This window comes from Trichosurus vulpecula, chromosome 8, assembly GCF_011100635.1.
Source record: "Trichosurus vulpecula isolate mTriVul1 chromosome 8, mTriVul1.pri, whole genome shotgun sequence".
Taxonomy (NCBI): domain Eukaryota; kingdom Metazoa; phylum Chordata; class Mammalia; order Diprotodontia; family Phalangeridae; genus Trichosurus; species Trichosurus vulpecula.
Window position 1 is genome coordinate 199,529,389 of NC_050580.1, and position 13,975 is coordinate 199,543,363.

The 13,975-nt window shown below is 40.6% G+C and overlaps 1 protein-coding gene across 1 annotated transcript in view; it reads left to right on the forward strand.

The window, feature by feature from the left end:
- Positions 1-13,975, forward strand: part of SORD (sorbitol dehydrogenase) — a 68,026-nt gene that overhangs the window by 27,853 nt on the left and 26,198 nt on the right. Inside the window, 1 exon segment of the mRNA XM_036736694.1 lies at positions 9,610-9,643. Within this exon segment, the coding sequence (XP_036592589.1) occupies positions 9,610-9,643 (34 nt within the window).

Below are 13,975 nucleotides of genomic sequence, written 5' to 3' on the forward strand. Positions count from 1 at the left end.
AGTGGCCTTTGCTCAACTCTGTCACCTTGACATCTCTTCAGCCTTTACACCGGTGATCCCTCTCTCCAACCTTGCCTAGCAGCCAGTGGAGATTCTTGGGCAAAGGAGTGTGAAAATGATTATTAATAACCAATTTCTTGGAGATTCAGAGCTCCCCCCCTTCTTCCAAAGTCCTAACTTTAAGTTCAATTTTTCTTCAGGACGTTACTGATAGTGAGATTGCAGTGACTCTTCTTATCCTGGTCAGCTCCCCTCCCCACCCCCCCCAAGTCTTCAAGGATCTAAAATTGGGAAGCCCTTTGTGTTCTATTCAAGCTTGGGTGGAGACAGATTCTTTTGTCTAGATGGTCCAAGGGTGGGAGTGGTCTGGTAAAACTAGGGCTGGTCTGGTTTGGAGATAATTTCTCTGTCCAGGAGTGAAATAATAATGGAGTGACATCATTCTCTGTTGAAAGGGTATATAAACTGCACCCTAACCTCAAAGGGAGCTCCGTTTTGACTGCAGCTCCGCATGCATGCTCCACTTGAAAATGAACGTGCAGTGACCTAATTCTGTTGTCTTTTTTTTTTAGACTGAACTCTTTAAAGGTTGGCAGGAATGACATGGCTACTTGCTACCTGTATCTCCTTGGACAAGTCACTTGAACTCCCTGAGCCTCAGTTTTCTCCTCTGTAAAACTAGGGGGTTCAATTAAATGTCCTTTTAAGGTTCCTTTGAACTTTGCATCTATGACTTTTGATGCTTTAGGAATATCAGTTTGGCAGCTGGGGAGAGACTGGTCTGGAGGCCAATTTGAAGGCTGTTGCCAGGCAAGAGGTAGATGGAAGTCTGCAAGTTAGAATAGGTATAACACAGGAGTTCTTAACCTGGGGCCACAGAACCCCAAGGGGTCCATGCATAGATTTCAGGGGGTCTGTTTATTTGTTTTTAAAAAAACATTTTGATAATTGCATTTCTATATAATTGTGATCCTATGTAATTTATTTTGTGCATTTAAAAACATTATTCTGAGAAGTGGTCTATAGGCATTATAGATCACCATAAGAACCTATTTATTGTTGGTTCAGTTTTTTTTTTTTTTCAGTTTTGTCTGATTCTTTGTGAATCCATTTGGGGTTTCCTTAGCAAAGATACTGGAATGGTTTGCCTTCTCCAGCTCATTTTACAGATGAGGAAACTGAGGTAAACAGGGTTAAGTGACTTGCCCAGGGTCACACAGCTAATAAATTCTGCGGCCTGATTTGAACCAGGAGTATGAGCCTTCCTGACTTCAGACCTGGCACTGTATCCACTGTGCCATCTAGCTGCCTCCTAGAATTACTGTATTAAACTTAATACGCAACTTAAAAACACAAGTTGCGTGTGCCCGGAGGATTGTTGTTGAGTTGTTTTCAGTCATGTCCTACTCTTTGTGACCCCATTTGGGGTTTTCTTGGCAAAGGTCCTGGAGTGGTTTGCCATTTCTTTTTCCAGCTCATTTTATAGATGAGGAAACTGAGGCAAATGGGTTAAGTGACTTGCCTAGGGACTTGGCTGAGGCTGGATTTGAACTCAGGTCTTTCTGACTCCTGGCTTGGCACTCTTTCCCTCCTCTATCGCCACCTAGCCGCCCCAAGAACCTATAGTATAATAGAAATAGAAGCGACCCCATCACTGGTGATAGTTTTAAGCAGCTTGTTTCTCATGGATACCGAGGTGACTATCTGTTTGCATTGCAATTCCACAGCAATATTTTAAGAGGTAGCTTTTAGAAAAGCTTTATGGATGTTTTACATTACATTATATTCATTAATATTGTCCGACCTTGAAATGTGGCGTAGGATAAATTGCCTTGCAGCATTTTGATTTGAAATACCAGGAACAAAGCTTGGAGTCTGAAACAGTCATTGTTCAAGCTTGAATACATACTGGTTGCTAAGTTATTTTTAAAACGTTTTAGGTCAGCCCACACTTTGAAAGGAATCTTCAGATCATTGTTGTGGGTGGATTTCAGTGCCAGAAAATGGGCTTTGCCTCTAGGCAGAGTCAGGAAACTTGAGGGGTGACATTTACTTCATAAGGAGAAAACCAAGCTCTCATTGCTAAGGAAATTGGAAGAAGGTTTTTTATTTGTATCCACAGATGACCTTAAGGAAAGAAGATAGATAGGACTACATGTAACCTGTGTTTTCAAGGGAACAATTCAGACTAATCTGCTTTTATGGGATAACGAGTACAGTTGTTAAACATCTGTTTAGCCCTTCACTAATATCTAACATTCCTTAGAGATGAGAAATTTGCAGCCTCCAGATCTCATTAATAGGCCTGATTGAGCTTCAGAAAACTTTCTGACCTAATGGAGACATGAGACTTGGGAGGCAAAATGAAAGCTCGGTCTGTCATAGCTGAGCTGAGAGGTTTTGTACAGCATCTGGACAGATGGAAGCACATTACCGCAGGAATATTTCAGGAATAGACCAGGAAGGAAAAGCATCAAATAGAGGAATTTGGCCAGTGAAGAACCACAAATGAAAAACCAGATATGCTATTCTCTCTTAAAATTGTAATAGCATTTTAAAATATGAACTGTTTAGCCCAGCGCCTGCTATTTTTTATCTTTACCGGATCATATATTTATTGTACTAAAGTGATATGTAAAGGAAAATTTTTTCCCCATTTTTTTTCTATTTTAAAGAACAGCAACCAGATTTAGTAATAGAATGATTGAGGACCACTTAGGCCAGTGTTTATAGTGATATTTTACCATGCCCCAAAGCATGATTATATCATGTACCACCATATTACCTTTTGCCTACACTGCTGTAATGGTCTTCTAATTGGTGGCTCTGACTCATCTCTTCCTACTCTTAATTCATCTCAACACAACTGCCAAAGTGATTTTCCTAAAATGCAGATCGGACCATGTTGATTTCTGTCTCAATGAATTTCAGTGGCTTCCCATCACTTTTAGAACAGGAGTTCTTAATCTGGAGTCCATGGACTCCCAAAGGGTCTATGGATAGATTTCAAGAGGTTTGTGAATTTGAATAGAAAAAAACAAATTTCATAGGTACTTTTACTAACATCTAACCAAAATTTAGCATTTCCTTGAGTTATTTAAAAACATTCTGAGACAGAGTCCGTAGATTTCACCAGATTGCAGATCAAGAATTCTTGCTCTACAATAAAATACAAAAGACCTTGTTTGGCATTTAAAGACCTTCATAATTTGTCCCCAACCTACCTTTCCTGCCTTGTTACACATTACTCACCTTCCTATACTTTGCAGCCCAGTCAGACTGGCTTTCTTTCAGCACCTTCCCCCTTCCCCATCTTCATATCTCTGGGCTGGACATCTCCCACACCTGGAATACAGTCCTTCTTCACCTGACTCCCTAGTCTCATTCAAGAGCAGCCTTGTACATGAGGCCATCCCTGATCCTTTCCTGCTATTAGCGCCCATGCGCAATCACCTTGCGTTTATTTTATAAATACCATATATGTATAGGTTGTCTCCTCTGATAGAATGTAAGCTTCTTGAGGGGAGAGACTTTTACTTTTGTCTTCATAACCCCAAAATGTAGCTTTAGTGCCTGACACATAGTAGGTGCTTAATAAATGTTCGTGTGTGGATATATATATATATATATATAGATGCGCATTTATACATCTATGTATATGCACACGTATGTATGTATGTACAACCATGTAGATATGTGATTAGACATGTTTGAATGCATACACACAGGCATTGTGTATATATGTAAGCTTTTCCTCCTTTGCTTGGAATGCATGCTGGATTTGGAGTTAGCAGTTTGTTGTTCAGATGTTTCTGACTCTTTGTGACCCCCCTTGGGGTTTTCTTTGCAGAGATAATGCAGTGGTTGGCCATTTTCTTCTTTAACTCATTTTATGGATAAAGAAACTGAGGCAAACAGTGAAGTGACTTTTTCAGGGTCATACAGCTAGTAAATATCTGAGGTCGGATTCGAACTCAGGTCTTCCTGACTTTAGGCCTGGTGCTCTATCTACTTCACCACCTGGCTGTCACATCTCCCACCATCACTTATTACGACTCTCCTCTCTGGTCCTCAGTTTCCTTATCTATTGGATCTTCATAATTCCTCCCGTCTCTAACATTCTGTGATCCTAAGATTATCCTAGCAAAAAGTAGAGCCTACAACCACTGTAAACGAATTTCTTTAATTAGTGAAAGTAATATTAATTTCAGTAATTATAAGCATTGTAAACTAATTTCATGCTAGTTTCTTTGGGACTGCAACTTCAGACATGTCTGTTACTGAGATGGGAAGCAGTAACTGTGTTGTAACAGTAACGGAAGGCCCCAGAGAAGTTCTCAGGGCTCCACGGGGATGAGGCAGCCTGCCGCCCTTTTGTTAATATTGGTTTTTTATCTCTCAAGGTCTTATCTAGTAACAGGGAAAACCAGCTGGCTATCAGCACAGTACCCTCTAGTGTCCATGAAGAGGTACTGTCGCATCTTTGGAACGGGCAGAGCACCGAGCAAACATTGTGCTTCTTTACAATGCAGGCTTTCTCCGATTGTTTTAGTTAGAAAGCAAAGGTCCAGCTTCCTACAGTCTGATTCCCCAAGTACTTCTGGTACAGAAGGCAACCTGGGGACTGCTTACTGAGTCTTGTGGACAACAATATCTCACAGTTGGATTCTTTGCCTGCATTCAAGGAATGTGGACTATTTAAAGGAAGTGCTCTTAAGTAAATTTATATGAACATACACATGCATACATATACATACACACGTGTGTACATACCATATATATGTGTGTGTGTGTGTGTGTGTATATATATATATATACATATATATATATACTCACTTATATATATATAAGTATACACGTGTATGTATGAATAGTATATATTTAAATGCACTTAGTTGCCTTATCTGTAAAATGAGGGAGTTAGACTGAGGTGACTTCAGCTCTGAATCTTATCATCTGTCTTCTAAAATTGAAGTTTCTATTTCTTCCTGTGTAAGATGAGTGGGCTGGATTAGATGACCTCTTAAAGAGATTATAAGATCCTTTTCAACCCTAAATTTAAAAAAAAAAACATTTTACTGATGCTCTTTTCTTTAACATTTCATTCTTTTTCAAATATACTTCTCCCTCTTTTGAGCAACCTTAAAATTTGTTTCAATTCAACAAGCATCTATTAAGCACCTACAGCTGGCAAAGCCACAAGTCTTAGGAATACACAAACAAAATCAGTCCCTGCCCTGAGAGAGGGGCCCTGGCTAGAGCCAGCTCATAGTGGTTCTTTAGAGCTGATGGTTAAATATTCAGTATAGAGTATTTACACTTTGGAAATGAGCAAATGCTACAAAGCAGGACTTAATTTATTAATTATTGTCTATACTTAAGAAAGTAATAAAGTGTTACTAATGCAGATTAAATTTAAAGGTATGACCTGCATACATTTTGTGGGGAGAGCCCACCACTGCCTGTAAGGTGGCTTGCATTTTCATGGTTAGAAGTGAAGACCATAATCCTTTGTTACATGATTCATCTGAAGTTACATGATTTCATCCAGCTCAAAAGAGCTTTACAAGAGTAGCCACTGTCACAGGTAAGGTGTCAGTGACATCTATTGTACTGAGTACGTGAGGCTCGTAGGCTCTGAATTGTGAGCTAGGTTTCTTTTAATTGAATTTTAATTAAATGGAACTGGCACTTCCTCTTCCCAAGATTCTCCTTCCATCTTCTCTCTCTCTCTCTCTCTCTCTCTCTCTCTCTCTCTCTCTCTCTCTCTCTGTCCTGACTGCCCCCTAGATTGATAATGCTCTTCCTCCTCATTTCTTTGCTTCTTAGAATCCTAGTTCAGGGATTTCCTTGTCTCTTTCCCCTTCTCCCTCCCCCCATTCCTGTTCTTCCCCAGCTATAGTGCTTTATCCTACAAGGATTAGCTTCCATCTCTCTAATCTGCTCTGTATCTATCTTTTATGTACTTACTTGGCTATTTTCTCCTGACTTAGAATGTAAGCTCCTCAAGGGCAGAATAATAGTTTTTGCTTTTTGTTTGTATCTTCAGCACTTAGCACAGTGCCTGGCACATAGTAAGTAACTACTAAATGATTATTTGTTAATTGATTGATGGCTCTATGGCTGTGAGATTTGCGTGAGGTTATATATGGTTGCCCTCTCTGATTTCTGCCCCAAAGGAGAGTACTTCTTAGGTATTTCTTCAAGTGTTTGTAAAATGGACACTTTGGCTCCTCCATTTTTCCCTTTTGCTTTCAATTACCAGTAATTTCAAGACCTTATGGGAAAGGGAAAATAAACAACACAGGCAACCTACAGACTCTAGAGTAGCTCTGATCATAGTAAGTTGTAGTGAAGTGAGCACTGGTCTTGAGATCAGAATATCTGGGCTCACATCTTACTTGGACCTTTACTAGCTGTTCTACCACAGGTTCAGGGCAGGCAGATGGTATAGTAGACAGAGCACTGGGCTTGAAATCAGGAAAACTCATCTTCATGAGTTCAAATCCAGTCTCAGACACTTACAAGCTTGTAACAACAATGCTACTTGCTGCTACTGTGGCTGTGTAAGACCAATAACACCAGTACACCTGCTAGCACAGGTTCTTTGATCTGCTTTTCTAAGGAAAGCAACTTTAAAGGGTTTACAATCTCACTTAATTCAGGAGAAAAAATCAGCACCCTGAACTTCAGAGAAAATGCAAACAGAAATTACAAGCAGAAATTATATAAATAGAGCAATATAACACAAATCAGCAGACAAGCTTCTAGCCGTCTGTCCAAGACATTACATACATAGTTACTAGAGAGAGAAGCACCAACATCTGGGTTTTTAAAGGCAGGGGCCTCCAATGGCTACCCAGAGTCTCGTCTGGTCAAATCACATGATATTCTTCCAGTGAGTGAGCCCCAAGCAAAATGCTAACTTCAGAGTATATATACACTTCTTCAGGGTCAGAGGGCATCACAACTATGCAACTCAAACCCATGTGACCTAAGCTTTCTCATGAGGTCATCAAGCAGGTCATCAAAGACCCCTGATTCAATCAAAGACTCTTGATTGAATCAAAGGCCCTTGACTGCCTTAGTGCTGAGAAGCCTACCAAAACAAAAAACAACAAAAAGTCCCACTTTACTTGCTATTACAAAGCTATATGACCCTGGACAAATCACTTAACGCTGTTTGCCTCAGTTTTCCTCATCTATAAAATGAACTGGAGAAGGAAATGGTCAACCAATCTAATATCTTTGCCAAGAAAACCCCAAATATGGTCACAAAGAGTCAAATATGACTGGAAAAAAATGAGTGAACCACAGGTGAGTCACTTAACCTTTCTGATTGTCAGTTTTCTCTTTGCATTCCCTCCCCTCCCCTGTACCCCTAGCCCCCAGACCTGCCTCCCCCATTGAGAACAGGGATGGTTTTGTTATTCATATTTGTATCTCTAAGTCTAGCATACTGCCTGGTGTTTGATAAATTCATGTCAATTGATTGGATTGTTAGCAAGGAAACCCTGTATAAACCTTAAAGGACAGGGACCAGACCTGTGATGTCATTGGTATAGCTAGGTTTCAGTTTTAGTGCGCACAATTCACACTTCCTATTTCCAATGGGTTGTAACGAATGACCATGTTTTACATAATTATAACTTCAAATAGTGAGAATTCAAATATGTGAGACCACTTCAGGGAATTTTTTATTTGAACTAATTGAAAGGACCAAGCTCTATAGGGGAGGAACTTCTGCCAATGCAGATGGCTGCAGAGGAGGTTAACTAATAGGCATAGGCTCGTGTGTGTTAGAGATGGGACTTGTCTTCCTAGTTAGAGGCCAGGTCTCTGCTACTTCAGGTTGCCTCCCAAATCTTTTTAAACATTCTATAAATGGGAATCATTATTACCCTAGTTCACTAAGGTGGCCAAAAATCCTAAAACTTCCTTTAAAGTTTCAGATGCTGAAGTGTGGCCTGGATATTCTGGGAGATAAGGGGTGGATAAACATTAGCTATCTACCCACATGCACTAATCTACAAGGGTGTTAAAGCAGGAAGCCTTTCCCAGTCTTAATCTTCTTTGTATCTTCCTTTGAGACCGCTCCCACTTTATCCTGTGTGTATCTTGTTTGTATTTAGTTATTTACACGTTGTATCCTCCATTAGACTCTGAGCTCCTGAGAGTAGAGACCTCTGTTACTGTTTTTCCCCATTTTTTTAATCCCCAGGGTTTAGCACAGTGCCTGGCACATACTAGGCACTTAATAAATGCCAGTTGACTGACTGAGGTAGATAGTGGAGTCTGATCCTTTTTCCATTTTTATTTCTGTTCTAGAGAGAAGGTGCCCTTGGAATTGATTACAGAGACCAAACAAATAAATGCTTGACTATGTCTAGGAATGTATGTTTTTCCTAAAGGAAGGAAGCCTGGGCTGAAAAAGACCCTGGGACAATCCCAAGGATTGTTCCTGCCAGAGATAGCTGAAATCTGGGGAGTTGTGAGAGGGAGAAGGGAGTTTGGGGGAGGTGAACAGAGAAAACGGGTGCACTTACCTGGTTCCCTTGAGCCCCAGGCAATTTGCAGAAGTGGGTGTAAGAGAGATTGGTATTTGGAACTTCTTCCCTCATCAGCCCCTCCTGTGCCTGTCCCTACAACCGGGGCTGGACTGCCCCAGAGAACTATCTAGGTGTTTTCTCCTCTGTGGTTGAGTTGGCACTTCTCCAGGTGGCAAGGGAGCAGGGGTAGCCCTCTGTAGGGCTCTACCTCTATCCTGTCTGCAATTCCAGGAACTAGTGACACTGATGTCACCATCTTGGGGTTGCCTGAAAACTTAATGAGCCTGCTGTCGATGTTATTTATAGGCCAATTGTTCCATTATTCAGGAAACCAGAGTGTTGCTACTGTATCCCCCCGGGAAAGACTTTGAATCATCACATCATACTTGTGCGGTATGACATTTGAACACATCGGGCACCCATCCAATAGTAATGTCATCTTGAGAGCTGCCTGCCTCTCACGGAAAGAAATGCTTTAGTGAGAATAGTATCTCATAGATTTAGAGCCAGATGGGTCTTCAAAAGTCTTCTAATCCGATCCCTTCTTTTTACAGATGAGGAAACTGAGACCCAGAGAGTAAGTGATTAAGCCAAGGCCACACAGATGGGATTATGTGCTCACAAACTGAGAAGGATATCTAAAGATCAGTCTAACTATCTCTGTTTTTCAAAGAAAGGGAATAAAGCCCAAGGTCACTCAGCTAAGTGTCAGATTGAGGATTCAAACCTAGCCTTCTTTCCATTGTACCACTAATCTTAGCCAGAAACATGGAAAAAATTGTTCATGATAGCAGAAGAGGCAGTGTGGTAGAGTAGGTAGGACGTTGAATTTGGAATCAGGAAAATGCTTGTTCAGATCCCCCCTTGGACTTTTACTGGCTCTATGATCGGTCTCTGAGCCTCAACTTCCAAATCTCTAAAATGGGGATAATGACCATTTCTAGCTCACAGGGTTGTGGTGAGGACCAGATGCAAGTAGAACGCCTCAATATTGGTTGTCATTATTACTAATCCCCTCATGACAATGGACGCTGAATATGTTGTATTTTTTTTCCTTTAGGAAAACTATCCAATTCATGAACCAGGCCCAAATGGTAAGTCTCAAGCAGTATTTCTTTCCTCTTGCTCTCCTCATAATGACTTCCCTCGTTCCCTACTTCCCTTGACTTTTGCCAGTCTGCCGTCCCATCGTACGGAGTTTGGATGGATGAGTTTAATGGGGGCATCTAGGTGGTACAGTGGATAGGGTGCTGAGTCTGGAGTTGGGAAGACCTAAATTCAAATCCAGTCTCAGACACTGATTAGCTGTGTGACCCTAGGCAAGTCTAACTGCCTCAACTTTCTGATCTCTAAAATGAGGACACCAATACCTCCATCTACCTCCCAGGATTGCTGCAAGGATCAAATGAGATCATTGTAAAGCACTTTAGCACAGTGCCTGGCACTAGGAAATGCTACATGTAAATGGGATTTGATAATAATGATGATGCTACCCAGAATAAAAAAAAAGAATAGAGACAGATGAGCAAAAGATGCCATCTCAGAGGATCAGCCTTTTCCAAAGGCTTTTTGTGTGATGAAGGCAAACTTGACATAATGGAGAGATAGCTGGCCTTGGAGTCAAGGTGGAGATTGAGGCCAGGCTCAGATACATCCTGGTGCTGGGATCCTGGGCATGGAGATATACTTCCTGATGCCCCAAGCATTTCTCTACAACTGTAAATTGCAGAGCAGGTACTGATCTGCTGTGGTAGAAATAGAGTTCCTTTATCCAAGAGCTCCCTATTGCCCAAAAACCCTGAAGGCAAATTTAGCTCTCTTTTAAACTCACAATTCAGGGATTACTTAATTAAATTATTTTACTCAACAAACTTTAAAAAGGAATAAGAGAAATAAAAAAGGAAATGAGGAGAAGAGTGTGAACGAAGGGAATTCAAAGCATTTTTTGCATAATTAGAAATGAGAGGCATAAGATATTTTCTCATCCTCTTATCTCCCTTCTCAAGGAACATAATTTTTTAAAAAGTGACTATCACTAAATTTACCAACACTCAAATGGGGCCTCCTCATGTCTGGGATGTCCTTATCCTGTGTCTAGGATAGCCTTGTAGGGGTTGGCTTATGAGGGCAGCCAATAAAGGAAGTCTCCCTCAACCCTTAAAGCACATATATATGTGTATCAGAGTGACATAGGATAAAGATCAAAAAGTACAGTAAGCTGGTCTGCCAAGAAGGGAGGGAAGCCTATGCTTTTGCCTACTTTTATTCTGCAGATATTTTGTTAGGTTGCTGGGCAGATCTCCCCCTTGCCTCTCCTAGCCCTACAAACCTCAAACTCAAATTCATTCAAAAAACTTTTATTTCCCATCAGCTGTGTGCAGTGTAATGTAGTGTAGTGTGTGGAGAGCTGACCTTAGAACCAGGAAGACCTGGGTTCAGGTTCAACTTCTGTCACATGTTCCCTCTGTGACTCTGACTGGGTCACTCTCAGGTCTCCAGGCAACTCTCCAAGGCTACAGGTTGCCCAGAAGATGCTGATCAACATTGGTAAAGAGAGTTCCTCAACTGGAGCACTTTCCATTTATAAAATCACAAAGCTAATTAAAAAAAAATATGCGCACGTGCGCGCGCGCACACACACACACAGAGAAGACTCCAACCTTCAAGAAGTTTATACACTTTGGGCAGGTATCTTGAAAGATTTCTGTAGAAACTCCTGCTTTTACAATCCCCGATTACTGGAGTGTTCATTTGTTCCAGAGAGTAGGGATGACTCAAATGGGCTTTGAAGCCTTTATCTCCGTATCGGATAAGCTTTTCTAGCCGCCTTAACACAGCAATTAAAAATATTTTGGACTTTCAGATTATATTGATATATGGCAAATAGAGGAAGGATGAGATTTCCAAAGAAATCTGTTCAAAGATTTTTATGATGTTTAGTTGGTAGTGTAAATATTTGTTGTTCATTTGTTCAGTTGTGTCTGACTCTTCATGAGCCATGAATCATAGCATGCCAGTGCTGTCCATGGGGTTTTCCTGGAAAGATACTGGAGTGGTTTTCCATTTCCTTCTCCAGTGGTTTAAGGCAAACAGAGGTTAAGTGACTTGGCCAGAGCCACACAGCTAGTGTGTGTTTGTGTGTGTGTGTGTGTGTGTGTGTATCTGTCTGTCTGTTATTGTGGTGAGCACAGGGAGAGACCCCAATGACCCAAAAGTTAAGGGACCTGATTACAACCAGTGATACCTTGGGGCACGGAAGGCCTGGCATAGTTTCTTTCCTTGGCTTTCCTGGAGCGGTATTTAGGTCTCACTATTTCCCAGCCATGTTTATTCTTGTCTTATTTATGGGTCTTGACGATGAAGGGTGTAATAAGCTGGCATGTTTGGGGTACATTTATATGGCTGAGGAATTTTTCAGCCTGGGTTCCTTGAGAGCTCTGGAACAATTTTATGTGAGTAGCCAAACCAAAAGGAAAATAAATTCATTAACGTGCTAAGGAAGACTGTTTGCTCATGGGAGTTTTGACTTCCTGTGCTAATTTTGCCTTATAGCCTCAGATTTAGTTTGTAGTTTTTTTTTCAGGCTTGCTTAGGGCACCCAGTCAGTACCATTTTGTAATGTTTGGATAGACCAGTGGGATACAGTTTGTCTCTATAGTAAAGTTGACCTGGAAAGTCCCTAATTGCCAATTGGGTACTACATTTGTGAGTTGAAGACATACCTTATATAGCAAGGTTTTGTGTATTCAGCATAAGCAGATCATATTTTGTTAGTTAGCAACAGAATGGGGGCCTATTAGTCAAATCTCCCATTCTGGTAACAAATTTTTTTTTTCCTTCCACAACATTTTTTCTCACTATGAAATTGATTCTCTGAAGAATTATTTGAATAAGGAAGATGGGTGCCTAGGTGAGATGCTACTTCCTGTCCCTAGTTGTTAGCTTCCTCTGTAGAGAGTTGGGCTCTCCATCATGAAATTACTTTCCATGTACTCATTTGTGTCAGTCAGTCAGTAAGCAGTGAGTAAGCATTTATTGAGTGCCTACTGTGTATGTGCCAGGCACTGTGCTATTATACTGGGGACACAAAGAAAGACAAAAGACAGTCTCTTTTTTGAAGGAACTCACAATCTAATGGGAGAGACAACATGCAAATAACTATCTATAAACACTTTATGCAGGATAAATTAGAGGTAATCAACAGAGGGAAAGCACTAGCATTAAGGGGGATCAGGAAAGACCATGTAGAATGTGGAATTTTAGCTGGGACCTGAAGGAAGCCAGGAAGCAGGACGAGGAGGGACAGACATTCTAGGCTTGAGTGTTCTCCGGATAGGATGGAAGCTCTTATAGCATCACCATGTAGCAAAGTAGGGTAGGGGAGGCAGATCATAACATTGTAGAAAGGGCTGGTGGCATCTGGAGGGACAGGATCTGGATTTGAATACTAAATCTGCTGTATGCAATGTGACTTTGAACACGTCTCTTAACTTCTCTGATCAGAGTTTATGTAAGGTGAAGGGGTTGGAGGATGGTCCCTCTGGTCCTTTCCAGCTCTAAAACTATGAGCCTCTGAGTTTCTCACACATAGTAGGTCCTTAGTAAAGGTTTGTTGAATGGAACTGAGGAAAAACACTTTAAATTCAGAAGAAAGAATATAAGTGTTGATACTTTCTTAACTTTGGTTTGGAAACTGAGAGCTAGGAAAGTTCAGCCTCACCCAGCCTGTTCTTGTAATTTGTGATCACTTAAGGAGATTCAGCAATACAAAGCAGAGATTCTTCCTTTCTGTTCTCCTCCTCCCAACGTCCTCAAAATATATCAGAGCTTTTCTTGGGGAGATTTTTTTTTGTAATGTATATGTTTTACTTTAATCTTAACACAAGTCTGAAGCAAAATTAGGCATTCCATAACATAATTTTTCCCAAGATTAAAAGAACAAATTAATAATGCAGTAGGACCTCATTAATTCAGACTAATTAAAGAGAAGGGTAGTCAGAATTAGTGGAGGGTTTGAATCACAAAATATTTTTTTTAAAGAAATGCCATTTTATTACTTTTAAGCAGAGATAGTAACTCACATTATGGCCCACAAAAGGGCACTAAGCAGGGTGCCTGCCAAATCTAATGGAGAGATAAAGATTGCTGATAATTAACACATTAATTGTTTGAAAACAATTACTTGCTGGCACATAGTTCCTTCTCTTAAATCATTTAAACCTCTCTCTCAGCATGTACTGTTAATTTTCTTTTACAGACTTCCCCCTACAGTGTAAGCATAAATGAAGTCCTTCCCCCCCAATTTGTGAGATTTTATTGTTTTGTGAGTCTGTGAATTTGGGCAAAAGAAGGTACTTAAATCCTGACTGATTATATTTAAGGACTCTCTTTTGAAGTGCTTTCTACTCTGTAGCCACATTATCTGG